Genomic DNA, 17,265 nt, shown 5'->3' on the forward strand with positions numbered 1-17,265 from the left:
CTACCATACAGGCCTGATTAGCAGAGTGCTGCAGAGATGATCGTCCTTCTTGAAGGCTGACACGCACTGTGAGGGCTTATATAGACTGGTGTGTGCCTTTCCAAATCATGCCCAATCAACTGAATCTACCACAGGTGGACTCAACTCAAGCTGTAGAAACCTCTGAAGGATGATCAATGGAAACAGGAGGCACCTGAGCTCAATTCTGAGTGTCATGGTGTGAATGTGTGGGTGTGAATACTTATGTACATGCTACATTTTTTGTTTTGCATTTTTAACAAATTTGCAAAAAAAAAAAAAAAAAAAAAATCAAGCAATCTTGTTTAACTTTGTCATTATGAGGTATTTTGTGTAGAATTTTGAGGGAGAAATTTAGTTTAATCCATTTTTGAATGAGACTGCAACAAAACAAAATGTGGAATGTGAACACTTTCTGGATGCACTGTATTTCTGCTGGATGAGGGTAGTTGTTTGATAATGTGAGACACAATGCCTTTCTGAAATGTGTGTGACACTATAAAACAAATCAGGCAAAAATGACAAAACATGATATTGTAATGGAAAAAGAAAAGAAAAAGAAAATAGAGGAAAATTTGTTTTTCTGTTTTTTATTTCCTCAAGTGCTGTGCTTCAGTACAAATATGAGATACTTCTACTTTACTTGAGAATTTCTGTTCTTACTAAATCCCAGAGGCAGATATCATTCTTTTTACTCTTTTACTTTTTACACACTACATTTGTTTGACAGCTTTAGTTACTTTCCAGATTACTTTTTGTTTTCAGTGAAAACCATGTATTGCCAAATGTATTGATTTTGAATTTGGATTTTTCTGATAAACAGAAGAATGCAGTGTCTCTTGATGTGCTGAAAAAATTCTTCTCCTTCTGAAGCCGAATAAACTCTTTAAAAATCTTCTTGGATTAGCTGGAAAATGCATCATCGCTGAGCTGAAAACAGGTCTGCTTTACTGAGCTCAAGCAACTTTTTTAGGGATACATGGTTCTGATAGGATAGCTGCACTACAAATATATGAAAATATGATGCGTTGTTGTAAATTGAATGAGTTCATCCTGAAAAATCTGCAGCAGTAAAATTAATCCAAAACATCAGAAACACAGATATAATTGTTAAAGCATTAGCAGTGCCCAGTAATCATCAGCACATCCAGTTAGTGGTTATGGTAAAGCAAAACACGTTATTGTAAACAAAAATTATTAACAAATTAAATATTTAACAAATGATGAGTCCTTTTAATACAGTCATCAGCTGAAACAGTCTAACATTTGGGAAGTTGTGTTTTCTCCAGAGTAAGATGAGAAGATGGATATCAGTGGGTTCGAGACATGTTTAGCTTACCTTATCACAAAGAGAGAGGAAGCAGGGTGAACTGGTAGCCTTGGAGCATCATAAGAGAAATAAATGCACTGAAAAAACAGAAATCCTTGAGAGAAAAAATAATAATAATAATAATAAAAAAAAATATATATATATACAGTCGTCTGCTGGTAAAACACAGGTTATGTGATAAGAATCGAAAAGGTGTTTACCAAACAACAACAAAAAAAACCTCAGCTCTTAACACATTCCAACATTTTCAAAGCTGGCTGATTTACATACAGTTTCTTGTTAACTGACAGGTGTAGAAATATAAATATTCTAGGCCTGTCTCTGTAGCGTACATAGGGATGAAAGTGACATTTTCATGAAGAAAAACAATAAAAGATTAGCACAATGATACAGTAAAACAGAAGTTAAAGAAATTAGAGGATTACGTGAACTTGCCACAAAATAATTTTACATCCAATTTTACACATCATATTATGACAGGTCTTGGCTAATGCAGCATATGTGAAAATGTTGTACAATGTCTTTTGTGGCTGTAGAGGAAACAGTGTGAAGACTAATAATTTTTCAGTTGGGGCTGAAGTAAAAAAGATTTCGAGGGTGTGGAGTCAGAAAGAAGTTTACCTCTCTGTCCCATTCCATATATCTACTGCAGGTTTTATTAAGCGCTAGTAACATAATGCATCTGAGACAGAACTGGGGTAATGTGAACACCAGCAATATGCAGATCACAGTTATAAGAACAAGCAGTGTGGTCAATCCATCAATTAATTGTGAATGAGTTGCAGCTAGGTGAAACTTCAGGATTTGTCTCCTCATTGAGGGGAGATGCTGTGCGCATTTATGCACAAGGCACGCCATCTTAACCTTTTTGATTTGTTAAAATCTCCTGACATGCTGACAAGGTCAGTCAGGATCTAAGGTTAGTTATTTTTGTGTGTACGGTTACACATTCAAAAATGACATGCATAGCCTTGGTTCATACAGTGAAATTGTTTGGAGTAGGCTGCCTGATAAATCTTTAGCTCCATGAGCGCTCTGTAAAAATATTTCGACAGTAGGTTGATGGCAGGTGGAGTTTAGAAAGACTGGGATGAGAGTGGACACCAGGTTTTGACAAAGAAGACAAATGTGTCAAACTAAAAAGGCAATATTTACTGTTCCGCTGCATTAATTTAAGTTTTTTTTCTAAACTATGAATTGTCAGAATGATAACGTTACAGGAGTGCAATGCTGTATTTGTGGAATACTTAAATCCGCCAATCAGCTGTAACAGAGCTAACACACACAGCACTGTGTGCCACTTCTTTTCATAAACTTTGGGAAAATATTTTTACAATCTGGAATTTTCTTGATGAGATTTATGACTTGCTTAGAGTCCCTGGAGGAGTTGTTAAATAGATGATGACGATGGTGACACAGTTCAACAAGGTTCTTGAGGGGAGCAGATGCTTTAATAAACTGATCCAGGTCTCCTTTCAGGTCCTCTCCATGTGTCAGCAGAACGATTGTGCTGTCTCTGATCGTCCAGCCAAACTTGTCCTCCAGCCTTTCTAATATTCCTTGCTCATAATCCGTGAACCTGCCCAACTGTAACACGAGCAACACCACACACTGACCTTGCTGAAGGTACTTCTTGCACTCATTTATCTGTTGCTCTGAGTTATTGAGTTCATCATGAAAGAAATCTGGAGTGTCGACCACTCTTACTGGCACCCCGAAAGGTTTCTCCGTCATTTTGACCTCACACTGAGTGGTGATCGGCAAGGAGCTTGGCTGAGATTTAAAAAGCTGCCTGGGATCCAGCTCAGGGTTCCCAGCAATCAGAATGGTGTTTGCAGATGCACTCTTTCCGGTCCCTGTTAGTCCCAGCAGAACAATGTTAAATGTGTTTTCTGGCACTCCATTGGCACTGCTACCTGGAGAATAAGGTTACAGCTAATTTATCAATGTTTTTGGTAAAGAAAATTTTAATCAAATGATTCCAGACTAAAAATGGGAATGCCGATAACCTTATGCACTTTATCTCAGCAGTTTTGTCTCTCGATGTTTTATTAACAAAGGGACACGGTCACAGAGAGATCTGAAATATTAATTTGTCATATTACGCTCTTATATATGTGCTCTATCTCCCAAAGCATACCAATGTGATGTCTTGCGTCTTGCTGAAGTCCAGCTCCAGCAGGTGCAGAAAAGGTATGTAGTGGACTTGTGGTGTCAGCATCTATAAAAATGTAAATGTAAATTCCTTGATCCCATTTAAAACAAAATTCCATAGCACCTTACACTTTTTTCACAGAAAGGAATTTATTGGTTAAATGTGTGATTTATCTGGATAGCATCAGATTTAGAACTATGGATACAAAAGGTAACCTACAGGATCTCTTAGAACCAGCACTTTTATTCCAAAGGGGCCAGTTCCCTTGCCCAGTGCATTTCATCTCTCAGAGTTGAAATCATAGTCACTAAAGTCTGTAATTTTTGTCCATTAAAAGAATCAATGGCAGGCCACAGCCAAAGCAGAGCCCTGTAACTGCTGTGAACTGATTGACCTAATTTAAAAGATTACACATAGCATGGTATTAACCTCTGCCCATGTTTTGAATCAGGCTAGTATTTTCTAATGATTCGCTGCTTCACCACGGCAAAATTTTACAACCGACAACAAGACATTAAACCAGAGACTTACCTGATCCCCCATGGTGATACAGAGGATAGTCAATGGACCTGAAAAAGTTATTGTAATCATTATAAGCTGATAGCTGTAGAGATGATAGCTACAGCCCATTCTACTTTGGGTTAGTTTATGCTCATCTGTATTTCTAAGAGTGGATTTCCGAAATTGGACTTTTTGGAAATCTTGAGCACAATAATGCTGTAGGGCAGCACAGTGGTGCAGTGGTTAGCACTGTCGCCTCATAGCAAGAGGGTTCGAGGTTCGAATCCGGGTCTGGGTCCTTCTATGTGGAGTTTGCATGTTCTCCCTGTACCTGCGTTGGTTTGGGTGGCTTTTCTCCGGGTACTCTGACACAATCCCAAAAACATGCACATTAGGTTAGCTGGCTACTCCACATTGCCCCTAGGTGTGACTGTATGAGTGTGTGGTTGTTTGTCTGTGTGTTTCAGCCCTGTGATTGACTGATGACCAGTCCAGGGTGTACCTCGCCTCTCACCCGTAGTCAGTTGGGATAGGCTTCACCCCCCCCGTGACCCTGATGGATAAGCGGTATAGAAAATGGATGGATGGATAGATAATGCTTTATTTTAAACTAAATTAATTTGAGCAATAAATGAGTGAACAATAAATAACAAGCAACTCTTCATCTTAACAAAAACATAACACTGATTGGGTATTTATCGTAATTTGTTGATTGATTTTAACAAATGAACTTACAAATAGATTATTGATTAAGGGGTACGTAAACCTTCAAACTCTGCTAGACATACTGTGAAGCATATTTCTCTTCAAGACAAAAAAGTCTGCATACGATGTATGATGTATATACTCATTTATCTTACAATACTAATTATAAAACCATAGGAACATTTCAGTTTTTCACAAATTCTGATGAAAGACACCCTTTATGAGAAAATGTGGTGAGAAACAGTAATGAAATGAATTTTTTACCTTCTCTTCTCCAAGACTGTCCTTCTTCTTATCACAACATCTTTACTGTAGTTTTTGTAGTCATACAGGAATGAACGATGACCCAAACACCACTTCTTACAATCACTGGACAGATTTTCATTGGCGGTTGCCAACCGGGTCTTGAACTGGTCTTTCAGATGACCAAGTGAATGAAAGCTTTCAATGTTTGGTAACGTGACAACCAAATGTGCTGTGATGTTTTCTCCAAAGATATGCTGAAGTTTACTGATTTGAGCCACCACTGTTTCTTCTTGGGTGTTGTCTGAATCTATTGCCAGTATGAACAGATCAGGTCCAGGGTAAGATAATGCCATGAAGTCAATAATCTGCTGGTCTGGATGCAGACATTCTTCATCAAAGAAATTAGGAGTATTGATGATTTTGAATGAGTTGTTCTTTTCCACGACAAAGCTGTTTGACTCTTTGACAAAATAGTTTCCATCACAGAGGATCATATTTCCAATGATGTTCTTTAACAAAACTCTCTTTCCAAAAAGAGCAACAGTTAACTGATCAGGATATGCTGTAGAGAAAGAGGGAGAGAAAAAAACAAAAAACAAACAGAAAAAACAGTGATATCTTTTAATGCACAATTTTAATTTTGAGGCATTTGCATAGCTGTGGTACAAAATCTAAGGGCTAGTTTACATGCCACTGAAATGCTGGAAGCCCTGCTCTACCGGTGTCAAGCTTGTTCATGCCTAATTTAAGCTTGCAGCTAATAATCCTTCAAACTTCAAACTTCATACTTTAGAAACTTTTGCAAAAATTACTTGATACTCAAAATACCTTTTGATTGTGTATGACTTTGTGTATGACACTTAAACAGGAGACCAAAACATGACAAATATTTTTAAACTATAAGATCATATGGCAGTGCTTGAGTTGATATTTTACAATTTTTCTTGAGTTTTAAATATGACAATGTTGTTAAGCTTTTGTTCTCTTGTGGAGCCATAGAGTAAATGTCTTGATGAGGAGGACTCCTAGCTGATGTAAATATGGATGTAAATGATAGAGGTTTCAAAAAATCTAAAAATAAGACCAGCTTTGCAAACGTTTTTCTCATCTGAATTAAGTCTCTAAGGAAAGAAGGTATTGTTTGTTGTGCAGATTGCAAAACTCTTTGATGCAGTTTTGTGATTTTAGAATGAACTTGACTTAATTTGATCATATACACAAATTAAGGCCAAATCTGTGCATATAAGTGTTTCTTGAATGAGACCCACTTTAATTAGTTGAGCAACACTCAATATAAACAGAGTGTGTATGACTGAGAGGGTTTCAATTGGAGCACTGATAGCTCATATGGTCGAGTATCCCCCCCCCCCCCGTCCTCCACCTTGACCAGGGTTCGATTCCAACCCATGGTCGTGTTGTGCATATCCTCCCCACTCATGCTCTCTCCCCCTTTCCTGACTGTGCTTGTCAGTCCTATTAAGTAAAGGCAAAAAAACAAAACAAATAAATAAAGAGAGTGTATATAGTGTGTATAATGTATGGTGTGTACGACATGTTCATGTTTGTAGAAAAGAGGACATTAAGTGCATTTCCATCCACTTGTAAAGAAATACCAAATAAGATTTTATAATTGGTTAAGCTAATGCACTATTGTTTTGTTACAGTGGCTGCCTAGTCAAATGAAAGTTAGCACCATGATCCAAAGTATATTTCAGCATTATGCTATAGTACAGTGATTTAAATCTATCTATTAGTGATATATAAGTGATATTAATAATAGTAATAATAATATTTAATGATAAAAATATATGAGTTTGCTCATTGGCTTTTAATTTGCCAAAGTAATTTAAAAATGAACAAAATGTCAGATGAGATCTCCCTTTGACTCGAGAAAATGGTCACACAATATCTAGGACTGCCACACCAGAATCAGTTAACATCATTTAATCTGTCGGATTTGTGAACATGCACATGATTTCTCTATTTTTAACTGCCAGCTATCATGAAAAGAGGACAGCGTGTGCCCGTGTACGTGAATCCTATAGATTAAAGTTTCTATTTCACAAAATGCTGTGATACTGTGCTGTGTGAACATGACTTTCAATACACATCAGCCATTCCAGATGCACAGCTCTACTTAGGTTTGTGCTGAGATTTTTTTCAGTATGTCGTAACCACTATCAATGAACAATCTTATAATTGCATGCAACTGCAAAACAAAATGCCCAAGACTGTTTATCAAAAACAAAAAGAAATAAGTATCACTTACGTGGTGGAGGTCTGATGGAATGCATTTTAGTTTCTTAGTGGAGCACAGACAGCAGGCAGGTTTCACTGGACTCTCTGGATCAGTTTGGAATCTGTCAGACTGTGTCCCATTGATATAGGCTGATCCGCCCTGTGGGAGGAGTGCTGAAAACTGCTGCACACAAAAACAGTTGTGAGCTCTGTTTTGATCACTCTCCAAAAAAATCAAAGACAGAGAGCGATGGGTAACCGCTCATCAATCCCTGAAGGTGAAATAGGTTTTTGAGTCGTTTTCAACTCCTTTCAATGCAGATAATGTTTATCTTAATTCTGTGCTGTTTTTTTTCACCTGTTAAAATACTTTTGTATTTCACAATATATTTGTGTTTGCAGGTCCCCCGCTGAGGATTGTGATGATTGGAAAAACTGGAGTTGGGAAGAGTGCTGTTGGTAACACCATTGTTGGTAGAAATGCTTTCCACTCTTCAGCGAGTGCACAGTCTGTGACAGAGAGCTGTGAGAAAGAACGGGTCAAAAGTCACAGAAAGATCCATGTGATTGACACACCAGGGATTCTGGATACATCTAAAAGTGCAGAAAGCATAAAGAAGGAGATTGCAAAATGCATCCAGGTGTCCTCTCCTGGCCCTCATGCCTTCCTGCTAGTCATCCAGATTGGCAGATTCACCAAAGAAGAAGAGAACTGCGTCCAAGCCCTGGAGAAAATCTTTGGACCCGAAGCATCAAAATACATGATTGTTCTATTCACGCGTGGGGATGAGCTGCAGGGCAGAAGCATTCAGGACTATGTGCAAACAGGCCACCCAAAACTTCAAGAAGTAATTAACAGGTGTGGTAACCGCTACCATGTCTTCAACAACAAGAAAAGGAGGGACAGAAGGCAAGTGGTTAAGCTGATTAAGAGGATAGATGAGATGGTGGCAGCAAATGGAGGGAAGCACTTCAGTGAAGAAATGTATGAAGAGGCAGAACAGACTCTGCAGCAGCAGACAAAGGAAAGAGACAAAGCAGAGGAGGGGGTTTATGACTTCTCCTTCATGTCTGAGCTGCTGCGGAGGGTCCTTCTGTTTCAGGCCATACTAGCTGCTACCGCACAGGACAACATCAACGACCTGGACCACTCCGTCGCCACATCCTACTCCAATGTGAGTCCTGTTGATTGATGAAAAATAGCCATCACTTCCATCACCTCAAGTATTTTACAGTCCAGATGGAAAGTTACGGGTTAGTTCTTTTGTTATGTTTTTGTCGCCAAAGTGCCTAGAAAAACAGGCCGGTTTTCATCAGACACGTTTAATGCAAATAAACTATAGATACTGTGATTGTATTTGTGATTAAACAGTAACCTAATTGGTCATTTGTGGTCATTGATTAGTCCTGAATAAATGACTGATCAGTGACATTTTACTTGTCAGTTATTTCTTTGTCCAGTAAAATCACCAAAAGGTATCAGGTTTGTCAGTGTGTGAATTTGCTTGTTGTTTTTTCTTGGATGATGATCCTCTCTCATTATTTTTTTTTCTAAATCTTTTTCATGTAATTTAACAATAAAGGGATATACTATATGCAAGTAGCCAAATATTTGACCACATACAGTGTTTGTTATTAGGTGTTGCTTGAACATATTATACATAAAATCTCTGTTTGTATGTTTGAAATAGGGTCACTGGTGCTCTTCCTGTTCTGGAATATTTGCACCTTTTTTTGATTGTCCATTGTCCAGCAGTTGATTATGTCCATGACAAAGATGAGACTGCAGATGTGAAATATCTTGAAGCTACATGGTGCATCAAATGGACATTTATCTTTGACCTGTAAACTCTGTCTTAAATAAATTAAGTAAATTAATAAATAAAATTATTAAAATGTGTAAAGTGTTCATGAGTGCATAACTGGAATCATTATCAACACTTCATAATCCTATTTATAGATTCAGTTAGATTTAGTAGGTTGTAGATTTATTTAAAAAGTGCAACATTTGTATGTCATGTCGCATGACAAGTTTAATTAATCCCAATTAATTCATTCATCATAATTCAATTCATCATCTGAGGAAGAGATTTCAGGAAACAACACGCGATATTCATTTACAGATGTGAGGAACACTTCACACAAGTTAAAATACGGCCCAAACCTTTGGGGACCAATTGGGAAAATATTTGATCATCTCCAGACGACTGTGACCACTCCACTCCTCAGTGCGCCTCAAGGATTGCAGACTCCAGTCATGGCCCAGTGAGTGAGAGGTTTACCTGCTCTTTCTCCCAAAGTAACACTGCCTTTCAGTGTTAGATATTGACAAGAGATCAAACTCAGTGTGAAGCTTAAGGCATTGATTGTAAAGTGTAGGGGTCGGGGTAGTAATATATTATGTGTCAATCTTTTGGAGCTGATCTGAGACCCCGACCAGCCTGGCCAGTTCTGCTCTTTTCAAATGAATAGATATAGGAAGAGACTGTGTCCACAAGTAGACTTCCCTTACGTCCCACAGGGTGCCTCTTGCAATGTCAGGAGTATCATTCACTTTGAAAAGAATAGAGATTTAATGTGAAAATCTTCCAATATCAAAGAGGAAAGTCTCCACTGAAGAGTTGTGATTAAGAAAATGTTTGTCATCTGACATGGGGGCATGATCTGAGATCACTATGCTCTGGCACATACTTGTGTAACAGACCATCCTGTGTTTATTGTGTGGCAGGAGTGTTAGAGGAGTCCTGCTAACACGTGCAGAGAAAGAATAAGTCTGGACCGTGGCAGAGATTTGGCAGTATTTTCAGCCTTTCTTGCTTGAGAAACATGAGAAATGAAGATGGTGAAAGTCAGGTGACTGGTGGCTGGGTGAGTCTGCTTGGGTTACGTGGAGCTGCCTGTGACATCACGTGGGAAAGGTGCAGTTTGATGGAGGTCTACTTCACTAAGTTTGTTAACCTGTATGCCCTGCCAAACCATGCAGCTCACACATTAGCTCACTATCTTTTTGAAGATGCTGCTTTGGATAGGACAGTTATGTGAATCAAACTGCTTTTAACACATCTAGACATACCAGCACACAGTTACCCCCTTTTACCCAGAGGTATGTGTTGTCTGAGGCAGGGAACTGTCTTTGCAGTCTGCCAGGGTTTGGTTGAGCACATTGTGACTGAGCAACCCCAAAGAGAGCTGCATAAAGTTGGTGCCACATTGGAAGGGCCACTACTGCATCATACAAGCACAGAGTTCTGGTGGGGAGTCTGTGCTGATGTACCACTGTAAAGAGTCCAAGAGTTTCATCAGGTTTTTCATCAGGTTTGTCTGATTCATGATCAAAAGAAAGAAATGGTACACTCTGGACACTCTTCCTTCTTCCCCCAAGGCCTTTCCCACCTTTGGGGCTTTGCATATCTCATATCATAGCTCTTCAAAGATTTCAAGGCTGGTTGATGGATGTTTCGATAGATGTTTCGATAGATGAAGGTCTGATAAGAACAGAATAACAATGAAATCACCTCCCAAAATCAGATTATGGTTGTTTACATTAGGGAGAGGGGGAAAAACATAACCAATAATCTGTATCACACTACACTGAGAATTTGGGGATGTGGTTACCATTGAAAATCTTTCATTAAAAGCTTAAATGGGACTGACTGAATTCAGAATTGAAATATGAAAAAGAAAACATCGAGAATCAGAGAAAATGAAATACAAAGTGTAACAGCATTATAGCAGCGTTTCCTCTTTTCAGTTAGTGTTCCCATATTAATTTCATTTTAGATCAAAGGGCTGCTTTTTTCTCACACCTACAATTTTAAGGGAATAATGCCAATGGGAGCATTATACTCCACCAATGTGCATCACCTCTCCTCATTACAGTCATGAACACACCCAGAGCAAGGAAAGAAAGGAAAGAAAGGAACAGCATGACTTCACAGTTTATTTATCGTAAGTGGCTGATGAACCTGACAGACGGGGTCCTTACTGCAAGTGAGACGGATGTTCTAGCATCCATCACAAAACTATGCTTTTGAGATCCCATATGCTTACATAAAGGCTACGTGACACAACGTTGCCAGCAGCAGGTTACTGTTCACACAGTGTCTTTTCTGTTTTCAGTTGTCCTTGTAAGTTTTTCTATTAGTACACACATTTTCCTCTGTGAAGAATTAGGAACTGAAAACAAAACGAAACAAAACAGACAAATTATTGGCAGGGTTTTTGGAAACAACGGTGTTTAGTTTTTAGGAAAGATTCTGTGCCTCATTGCTAACAAAATAGTGTCAGCATTAAAACTTACTCTGAGGATGAGTTTGTGAAGACACATATGCTGAAAGCTGCAGCAATAGTCTGTCCCAACAACAGCCAACATCATTCTGACAAGAAAAGAAATTAAGCTTGAAGTTGTGTAATTTCTTTGCACTTTTGGTTGCAACTGATTAGAGCAAGGACATTACAGATGTCGCTCAACAGACCATATTTATTTGTAACTTTGAATGCACCTGAGGATTTTGTTGAATGGGTGCAGATGATGTACATCAAAATAGCGAGCTCTCTCTTTTGAGGTCTGGACAGGTGGACTGGGCTTTTCAGAGATAATGTACCGGGTACAAATGGAGGGCATAATGTTTGGATTTCACTGTATTTTGCACCAGGAAGCAATGTATAGTAAGCCATTAAGAATGTAGTGAGCTACTCAGAATAGTTAATTTCATCCAAGCCAGAGGTCTGAATCATTATCAGTTTCACAGTGTTCTTACTGACAAAGACATCACTCATGGCCTATCACTGAAGACATGGGAAAGCTGGTACAAATGGGCTAAAGGGGTTAAACCCTTCATACATTTTAGAAAAACTATAAGAGAATTATTGTTTAAAAAATTCCTTAGAACAGATTATTTGAAATTTTAGTGGAACGTAAAGCAGCAGCAGAATCATGTTGATTGTGTTGACCAATGACAGAATTGTGAACAGAAATGTGTTTGAAACATTTATCTGTAAAAATTAGGAAACATGAATGCAGCACAAGTGACACTGGAAATAGCTATCAATAGCAGGTAAGGTGTGTAACACTGCATCTCTGCTTAAGGGCCAAGACGCAATGTTACCTCTGTTTGAGAGAAACATACAAATACAGGAATTTACTGTCACAGACTGTAAACCGCAAATTCTGTGGTGCACAAGAGTTAAACCTGCATCAGGTCTGCTCCTCGTTTATACCAATCAGAATATTTTTTTTTTCCTATTGCAATGTTTTACTGAACATCCATGTTGACAACAGTCGTTGTTGTTGTTAGCATGATCATTAATGTCCACTGACAATCCCATGATACCTTGGGGTGAGTCTGTTGACAAACCAGGGGCTGTCTTTTTGACTTTGACTTTTCACTAGGCTATACAATAAGGTCCACCACTGAATCTGTAATGAAGTGCATTTAACCTGAGCTTCATGCTTTGAATACCAACAACGAAATATTACATATACAATACAATGTTATGAATTTGTGTGACATAGAATAGTGCATGAGCGGCATTCACTCTTGCTGGAGTTCATGATGGTCATATTTACATTTGTTTATTGCAAATGGATATGTTTGGAACTACTTTGTGATCAGATTTTTTCTGTAATGAGTGTCAGAAAACTAAAACTGTGTTCAAGACTCACACACAAGCATTTAAATGAAACATGCACTTGTGAAGGCTGAGAGCTGCCAGGTTTCGGGTTAAACAGTGAACGACCTGCTTCGTGTACAGCTGAAAATGCTGCTAGGTAGGATTTTAAAGCCAGACCAGAAAACAGATTGCTGAAAAAACACAATGCATATTTAAAGAAAAAAAAAGAAGCTTTATTGAAATTAGGATGTTTCGAGTATTTAAAAAATGATATCTGGTATGGGCCCTAAAATTGTAAAGGAAATACAGAAAAAGAAAGAATTAAAAAAAAAAAAAAATTAACAGAGAAGTGAATGACAAAGTATAAAGGCAACTTGCCTTTAGATTTCTTCTTCTTAATGAGCATTCCCATATTTATATACTTTTAGTCATAGATTCGAGTTTTTATCACTGCTAGAACAGAAAAATATTTTGCAAATATGCATCACATTGACGTTCCAGACATTACTGCAATGGGCGAAGAACAAAATGAGAACTGAGTAACTAAACTGAAGGCGGGAAACATGACAGCATGACATTACAGTAAGGGGATGAAGAACCTGTCAGACAGGTCTTACCATAGCTGGGTTTGCCCAGGAAGCAGATATGCTGGGAGGTTCTAGTAGAATTCGAGGGCGTAGTTTATCATCAACAGGTAATTGTTTTATTAATATGGGAATGTCATGAATTAGGTTTCTACTTTTTCTTTTTGCATTCCATATTAATACTTTTTTCATCATAGTGTTTTTTTTATTGGAGCTGCAGATCTAAGGGAAAAACATCAACGAGTTGCTCTACAAATACACATCACATGGACATTCTCAACATTACAGCACAGTGAGAAAAGATGAACTAACCTGGATTCATAATAAGTGGCTGAAGAACCTGTCAGACAATGGCTTTCCTGTAACTGAGATGGAAGTTTTGCCTAACAGGCATCTATCATCAGAAGCAACAACAACACCTGCCGGTTAGGCATCTGTCACACCTAAATAGTTAAATAGCTTTCTTGTTACAAACACACATTTACAGGAAAAAAATACACACCTGATAACCCTTTTAAGTTGTATCAATCCATATTCATTGCTTCTTGTCAGGATAAAGGACTGATGTTTGGACAATGGGAAATATACAAGAAAACTCTTCAGAGCCATTAAACGTCTCAGAAGATCAGGGGACTTCCCCTGCCCACACTAGATGACAGCTATTTCCTTCATCAGGCGCACTATAACAACATTTCTTAATCAATTTCAAGAAGTTGTTTACCATCTATGTGGAGTACAAAAACCTCTGCCGTTAGTTAGCAACTCGACACACATTAGGCAATAATCGCTGCAATATGCAATTTGCCAGTGTATTTAAAATAATAACTGTTTTACTACTTACTATTTTGTTGATTGTTGTTTATTTTGTTGTTTATTTTGTTTGTCCCTAACCCTAACCCCTTGGATCTTTTCCACTTTTATTGGTTTTATAAATGGAATCAAGCACCATCACAGTGGCAAGGAAAAATCTTCCTTTTAGAAGGCAGAAACCAAACCCAGATGCCAGCTGTGGGTGGGCAGCCATCAGTGAAATTGGTTGAATGATGTGAGTATTACAGTACAGTTAATATAGTATAGTACAATATGTATAGTATAGTTTTTATCGAAAAAAGATGCAGCTCTCCCATTAACTTTACTTCCTATATATCTATGGAACATTATGTATTCATGTAATGTAGTCCTACAACATTTCCAGTTAGAAGCGGATTGAGAAACCTTCTTAATGTCAGGATGGTAAACTTCAAGCCTTAATGATAGAGACCTTGTGACAACTAATCAGCTTTGCCACACTGTGAAATGTGAACTATCTTGTTGAACAGCTCTTGTGTTTTCTGATTGTGAAATATGTTTCAGAGGCAGCTGTCAGACTAAAGTGACATGTAGACATGCACAAACAGTCACAGATGAAATTCACTTCAGCAAACTATACATTCCATTTTATCCTTTGAATTTCAGTGCCTTTTGTAGTCTCTTCTTTGTTCTTGTGTGTATCCTCAGTTTATTTTGTTGTCTTTCTACTTTAGAGTGACCTGTAGCACTTTGTCTGCAAATGCAAGCTCAAAATCCTAATTCATTCAAACTTGAAACAGGCAAAGTATGAAGTATGTTAAGTATATCCAAATAAAAGAACAACAGCAGTGAATCCAAATGGCTTACGTAGTTATGATTAGCCATGGCCTGACAGATGTCATATTTGTGGTCGTTCTTTATCTGACATCACCTAAACCTATTAAATTCTAACAATAGTGCTTGATGTGACATGAATGTATGGCCAGTTTAAGAACACAATTTATTAATTAGTGCACTTATATTTTTATGCTGTTTTCACTAGCCTCATAAACTAATATCACCATATTTAGACACTTTTAACAGAAAAACTTTGCCTTATTCCAAATGTAATCCAAATTCACTCCTGTACCTGGTCTAGTGAAACTTTGCCAGTGATCCCTTGGTTCCTAAAAGCTCACCTTTTGAATTTCTCTGAACACAAAGAATGTTTTGTTACCTTTCTCTTCTGTTGATTTAGTTCAGTATTTCAGAATATGACAATCCTCCAGACTGTTACTAATTAACTCTGTCCCAGAATATACATTAATTTTGCCACAGACTCACCAACTGTTGATAATAATGACAATTAAAGATGCAAGCAGGACTGAGCAGACTCCATGCCTCCCACACAGATGAGGTGAATGGGAGCTTTGGTATTGCTGCTAGAAATCAGCCAACACAGCTCACACAGAGATGAGAGATGACATGTTGGACCTTAGTACACATTCAGTGAATTCTGCGTTCTATTCAGGCTTTTCTTCTTGTTGCCAGTAGCTGGTGAAAATCATGTGAGTTGTTAATGCTTCACACATTAACTGGCATCACCTGAAGTGCATGTACATTTTAATAAATATGGAACATTTCACAAAGGAGATGAATATCATTTCCGCTGTCCACTATGTGGAATCAGAGACATTGTGTTGCTTTAGATCAAGTGCTGAAAAATTCAAAATTGTTAAATGACTATCTATCTCTCTCCTGGAGCTTTCAACCCACAGTAATTCTATGACAACTAACAAGTGAAAGATGTTCTCAGTGTTATGCTGCACCCAAGTGGGCAAAAAAATGAATTAAGTGAAAAATTATAAAGGACCAAGAATGAAACAGTGAAGGAGCTCACAAGTAATTGACGCTATCAATGGGATCGTCATGTTGTATAACAGTGCATCCAGAAAGTATTCACACCGCTTCGCTTTTTGCACATTTTGTTATGTTACAGTCTCATTCCAGAATGGATTAAATTAATGTTTTTCCTCAAAATTCTACACAAAATACCTCATAATGACAAAGTGAAGCTAGATTGCTTGAACTTTTTTTTCAAATTTATTAAAAACAAACAATACAAAATTATTACATGTACATAAGTATTCACACCCTGTGATCAATACCTTGTTGAAGCCCTTTTGGCAGCAATTACAGCCTCAAGTCTTTTTGAGTATGATCCTATAAACTTGGCACACTTATTTTTGTGCAGTTTCTCCCACTCTTCAATGCAGAACCTCTCAAGCTCCATCAGGTTGGATGGGGAGCGTCAGTGCAAAGCCATTTTCAGATCTCTCCAGAGATGCTCAATAGGGTTCAAGTGTGGGCTCTGGCTGGGCCACTCAACATTCACAGAGTTGTCCTGAAGCCACTCCTTTGTGATGTTGGCTGTATGCTTAGGGTCATTATCCCATTGGAAGTTAAACCTTCACCCCAGTCTGAGGTCCATCATATGCATTTTAGGAGTGGCTTCCCTCTGGCCACTCTACCATACAGGCCTGATTAGCAGAGTGCTGCAGAGATGATCATCCTTCTTGAAGGCTGACATGCACTGTGAGGGCTTATATAGACTGGGGTGTGCCTTTCCAAATCATGCCCAATCAACTGAATCTACCACAGGTGGACTCAACTCAAGCTGTAGAAACCTCTGAAGGATGATCAATGGAAACAGGAGGCACCTGAGCTCAATTCTGAGTGTCATGGTGTGAATGTGTGGGTGTGAATACTTATGTACATGCTACATTTTTTGTTTTGCATTTTTAACAAATTTGCAAAAAAAAAAAAAAAAAAGTCAAGCAATCTTGTTTAACTTTGTCATTATGAGGTATTTTGTGTAGAATTTTGAGGGAGAAATTTAGTTTAATCCATTTTTGAATGAGACTGCAACGAAACAAAATGTGGAATGTGAATACTTTCTGGATGCACTGTATTTCTGCTGGATGAGGGTAGTTGTTTGATAATGTGAGACACAATGCCTTTCTGAAATGTGTGTAACACTATAAAACAAATCAGACAAAAACGACAAAACATGATATTGTAATGGAAAAAGAAAAGAAAAAGAAAAT

The 17,265-nt window shown here is 38.0% G+C and overlaps 2 protein-coding genes across 3 annotated transcripts; one reads left to right on the top strand and one right to left on the bottom strand.

Annotated features, from left to right (window-relative positions):
* Positions 1-361: 361 nt before the first annotated feature.
* On the bottom strand, positions 362-7,300 carry LOC124051933 (GTPase IMAP family member 8-like). 2 transcript variants are annotated; one of them, XM_046375735.1, is made up of 6 exons: positions 7,225-7,300; positions 4,974-5,517; positions 4,519-4,557; positions 4,035-4,072; positions 3,489-3,569; positions 362-3,264 (listed from the first exon to the last, which is right to left on the bottom strand). In XM_046375735.1, the coding sequence occupies exons 1-6, from the start codon at positions 7,247-7,249 to the stop codon at positions 2,624-2,626; spliced, it is 1,368 nt and encodes a 455-aa protein (XP_046231691.1). In that variant the 5' UTR covers positions 7,250-7,300; the 3' UTR covers positions 362-2,623. The 2 variants fall into 2 exon arrangements, with proteins under 2 accessions (XP_046231691.1, XP_046231692.1); XM_046375736.1 differs by lacking the exon at positions 4,519-4,557 and having other exon boundaries at positions 363-3,264.
* Positions 7,301-7,438: 138 nt separating this feature from the next.
* On the top strand, positions 7,439-9,052 carry LOC124051936 (GTPase IMAP family member 7-like). Its single transcript, XM_046375739.1, has 2 exons — positions 7,439-7,471; positions 7,596-9,052. The coding sequence occupies exons 1-2, from the start codon at positions 7,444-7,446 to the stop codon at positions 8,384-8,386; spliced, it is 819 nt and encodes a 272-aa protein (XP_046231695.1). The 5' UTR covers positions 7,439-7,443; the 3' UTR covers positions 8,387-9,052.
* The last annotated feature ends 8,213 nt before the right edge of the window (positions 9,053-17,265 follow it).

Source organism: Scatophagus argus, chromosome 20, assembly GCF_020382885.2.
Source record: "Scatophagus argus isolate fScaArg1 chromosome 20, fScaArg1.pri, whole genome shotgun sequence".
Classification (NCBI taxonomy): domain Eukaryota; kingdom Metazoa; phylum Chordata; class Actinopteri; family Scatophagidae; genus Scatophagus; species Scatophagus argus.

What these genes read in the sequence shown, in the direction of transcription:
- LOC124051936 (XM_046375739.1), top strand. Translation starts at nt 7,444, where the DNA reads ATGGGTAACCGCTCATCAATCCCTGAAG. An exon ending in CCGCTCATCAATCCCTGAAG is followed by an intron (nt 7,472 to 7,595) that starts GTGAAATAGGTT and finishes TTGTGTTTGCAG; the next exon opens with GTCCCCCGCTGAGGATTGTG.
- LOC124051933 (XM_046375735.1), bottom strand. Translation starts at nt 7,249, where the DNA reads ATGCATTCCATCAGACCTCCACCAC. An exon ending in CCTATCCCAACTGACTACGG is followed by an intron (nt 4,073 to 4,518) that starts GTGAGAGGCGAG and finishes TAACTTTTTCAG; the next exon opens with GTCCATTGACTATCCTCTGT. An exon ending in AGACGCAAGACATCACATTG is followed by an intron (nt 3,265 to 3,488) that starts GTATGCTTTGGG and finishes CTTATTCTCCAG; the next exon opens with GTAGCAGTGCCAATGGAGTG.